At 33.9% G+C, this 4,107-nt stretch overlaps 1 protein-coding gene across 1 annotated transcript; it reads right to left on the bottom strand.

Annotated features, from left to right (window-relative positions):
* Positions 1-1,331: 1,331 nt before the first annotated feature.
* On the bottom strand, positions 1,332-2,754 carry LOC107058416 (uncharacterized). The gene is made up of 3 exons (XM_015304100.1): positions 2,677-2,754; positions 1,956-2,566; positions 1,332-1,772 (listed from the first exon to the last, which is right to left on the bottom strand). Exons 2-3 carry the CDS (start codon positions 2,460-2,462, stop codon positions 1,332-1,334), a joined length of 948 nt encoding a protein of 315 aa, XP_015159586.1. The 5' UTR covers positions 2,463-2,566; positions 2,677-2,754.
* Positions 2,755-4,107: the final 1,353 nt, after the last annotated feature.

Genomic DNA, 4,107 nt, shown 5'->3' with positions numbered 1-4,107 from the left:
TGCTGGTATACCTTGGGATCAAGTTGATGAGGTGTATATTCCTGTTAATTGCAAGGAAGAATTTCACTGGGTGCTGGCAGTTGTACAACTCAAAGACAGGTGCATCAGAGTTTATGACTCGCATGTGGTTGTTGGTCACAACTCTTTGATAAAAGCAGAGATTGCTAAGATTGCATTTCTTTTGCCTTCTTATCTGACTCTTAGTGGTTTTTTTGACAAATCTGAGCGCGTTGACTGGTTGAATCTTGAAGCGTACAATGGAAAAACAGTCCAAGATGCCTTTGAAATTATATTTCAAAGTAATATTGTTCAACAGTCCAGTGGTTCAATGTGTGCATCTTTTCACTTTGTATATATATTTATTTATGTTTAGTCATGATTGTTTATATTACTAATTTAATGTTGATTTTTCAGGGACTGTGGATTATATTCAGCTGCATATGCTGAGTATCTGACTGATGGACAGTCGATACCATTAGCAAATTTTGATGCCAATCTACACCGTTCGAGATACGGTGCACTTTTATGGAATTATGGAAATCAAAAAGCCTCGTCTGGTTCAGTCAGTGATAACGAAGATCCTCACAAGCCAAGGAACACGTTTGTTGATTCAGATGGCATTGAAAAGATTAATATAGATTAGTCATCTGAAGTTTTTTTAGATTTCCCCTTTATTGAACTTGCTAAGGTTATTTTTATTAGATACATTAAGATACGTGGTTATAACGTATCTAAGTCGTTTCTCATTCCCATTTTGTCCTTTTTGTAAGGTTATGAACCTATATTTTGATTATCTTTATATAAAAGGTTGTTTAGATTATACATGTAATTTTGTTTATTTATAATAGCTCTTATTAAATTCATGACATTACTTATCTTGCTTAGTATGACATATAGATTTAGTTAAATTTTAATGATCATGGAAAGAAGCTGAATTTGTACAGAAGTGGGTCAGTTCCACCTACTATATATTGATGGTTCGTTAAGTGCAGTGGAGCTGAAATAGTATTCATATGCTACTATTTCATGTATCTGTTCTACATGAATGTTATATCTATCAATATCACAACCTCTTTACACAATGTGAGTCATATTTGTTACATATGATTTTATATACGCGTATTCAATAGGATTTCCTAATCAATATCATTGATAAAATCGATCGAATGTATCATTTCTGTCAATAACTTGTTGTAAACAAAAATAGAAAAATGCCAAAACTTTATCATACTTGCCATAGAATCCATGGAAAGTCATACCAAATTCCAGAAATACTAAATTTCACCAACAAGACTAAAAAAACATCCAAATGTATATGAAAATACGAAAATTCATCTCTTCATTGAAAAATAACTACAAGTACGTCGATTGTGACCTTCTTGACCACACTGTCCACAACAATTTGTACTCGATGATATTTTTTCACTCATGTTCTTATGTCTGCTCTTCTTTGGCCTCCCTGGTGGTCGCTTGTATTTAGGTGGCAAAACAACTTCGTTTAACACACTATCAGGTATATTCCAATCTTCTTCATCCGGCAGAGGACCAATTGGTATCTCATATGTACTTATTAGTGTTGATGGCTTGTAGTATTCTGAGCAGTATGGTTCAAACTCAGTTATGTTTTTTTTTCTTAAAACTGCAATTGCATGCGAACACGGTATCTCGTCTAATTGGAACCTTCCACAACTACATGTTTTACTAATCAAGCAAACAATGTATCTCCGTCCGTTATCATCAACTCCGTACAATGATTCAGAAGAAGGTCTCACCTGAAAGGTAGCAATACTGCCATTAGTTATATAAATTTCATAATATTACAAGCAAAACATTTTAGATACATCTTTCATGTATCTAGATACGCTTGATGTAATGTATCTAAAGTTTCTTTAATCCATACACGTCACACAGTAATATCATATAAAGAAAAAAATAGTATAACAAATAATACGTACCGTCATACGTGAAGACTTTGCCTCATTCACAACTAACATCTCTTGGAATTTTCTTCCAAGGGTAGTAAATGTATATGTTGCCTTTTCTCTATTTCTGCAATTCCAATCTCCAAATAAAATTCGAACTTGCTCCAGAAATTCAATTATTGGTAGTTCTCGTGCCTCCACTAAACACGAATTGATACATTCTGCGATATTGGATGTCATCATCCTACCTCTGTTTACAGGTGCATATACTCTTGCCCACTTCTCATATCCTGCCAACATAAGATAATCCTTCACTCTATGATCCATATCCTCTACTTTCTTCATCATTTCATCAAAATCTTCTTGTCCGTATGCCTTTGCCATTGCATAAAATACATCGCTTAATGTATTTTTGCTCTTCTTGTAATACTTACACACATTCTGCCAAAGATGCCAAACACAAGCATAATGAGGCACAGAAGGATACACTCTACTCACAGCCTTTATAATGCTTTCATGACGATCTGACACAACACACATGTTGACACGTTCACCAAAAGCGCCTCTGAAATGCTCGAAAAACCACGTCCAAGAATTATCATTCTCAGAGTCAATTACACCATAAGCAAGCGGTAATATACACCCTGTAAAACAAACAGATACATGGCATTATAGTTATTGTTAAATATTAGTAAATACAATCAAAGACGGATACACATATAAGATATTCATTCTTTTAATAAAATTAACACACCTGCTCCATCCAGAGTGCTAGCAGAAACAAATGTGCCCTTATAAGCTCCTTTTAGGTGAGCTCCATCCACAACAACAATTGGCCTATAGTGCTCAGAACCTTTTATAAAAGGATACAACGCTATAAATAGATACATGAATTCATTATCTGTTGACTTATGCATTCGGATGTAAGAGTTTGGATACACAGTATCCAACATATACAAGTAGCTTGGCATCTTAATGTAACCCTCTGTTGGACCTCCTCTTAACATCTTAATAGCTCTCTCCTTCGAACGCCACGCCTTCATGTAATTAATGTCAACTCCCAAGTCACGTTTAACATCTTCCTGAATGTCCTTTGGAGTATGCTTTCTTTTATGATTCTCATATTTTGGAGCAACTATTCCAGCTATTAAATCAATTGTTGCTTGACGTTGTGACATCACTTTATCCTTTAACGGACATGTATGATCGTTATTGAAACACCTTACTCGAAAAATAGTTGTATCATTCAAACAGGATGCTTTGAATACCCATTGGCACTCCTCAGACATACATCTCAAAAAATAACTGCACACAAAGGCACTCATTTACAATAGTTGAGGCTACCAGATACATTATTAAATATACAAGATACAAACTGATGAAACTTAACAATTTTTGAATTCACTATAATGCTACTCACAACAAAAAAGGATACATGCCCAACTAATCATATATGATACCAAAATTCGAGATACATAATATTTTTACAAGATACACAATATAAAATCTCTAGACATTTTTCTCATGTATATGTACTACATTATTTTCAGGTCGTTTAGTTGCTCGAGATACACTATAAAATTATGACAAATTTATTTTCATATATCTGCTCAACATTATTATACTAGATACACGCATAATAAGATCCACATGATTTAAACTTCATTACTTTTAAACATTAGATCGTTACTTTAAATAATGTGGTATAAATTATTTGGCCGAGATACATATTATTTTTCCGAGATACACAATATAAATTATGACTCTTACACATAATACCAGATACACAGAAACGATACAGCCACTAAAACAACAAACATGACTAACCTCTTTTTGTCGGATCTTGCAACCTTGTATTGGAATCGATTGTCTATGGCATATTTTTGCATAACAGCCACAGTAGTCTTCTTGTCCTTATACAACTGCTTGACTTGAACAAATTTTTTATTACAGTCACCAATAACATGATCCGAATTCATATCCAAAATACATAATGCATCTACACTACGAATCTCTTGAAGAACTACGCCAAATACATTCATGTCATCACCTCCAACTTGAACAATTGATGTATCTGGCTCAAACGCAATTTCACCATTAATACCACATCCAAAATTGTGATCTTTTGTTGTTATGCACAATGGATACATCCGGCAATTTGTTTGACGTCTTTTCAGTTCCATAA

Source organism: Solanum tuberosum, unplaced genomic scaffold (assembly GCF_000226075.1).
Source record: "Solanum tuberosum cultivar DM 1-3 516 R44 unplaced genomic scaffold, SolTub_3.0 scf00493, whole genome shotgun sequence".
Taxonomy (NCBI): domain Eukaryota; kingdom Viridiplantae; phylum Streptophyta; class Magnoliopsida; order Solanales; family Solanaceae; genus Solanum; species Solanum tuberosum.
The sequence above is the reverse complement of the archived record's forward strand: the minus strand, read 5'-3'. Positions and strand labels throughout refer to the sequence as shown.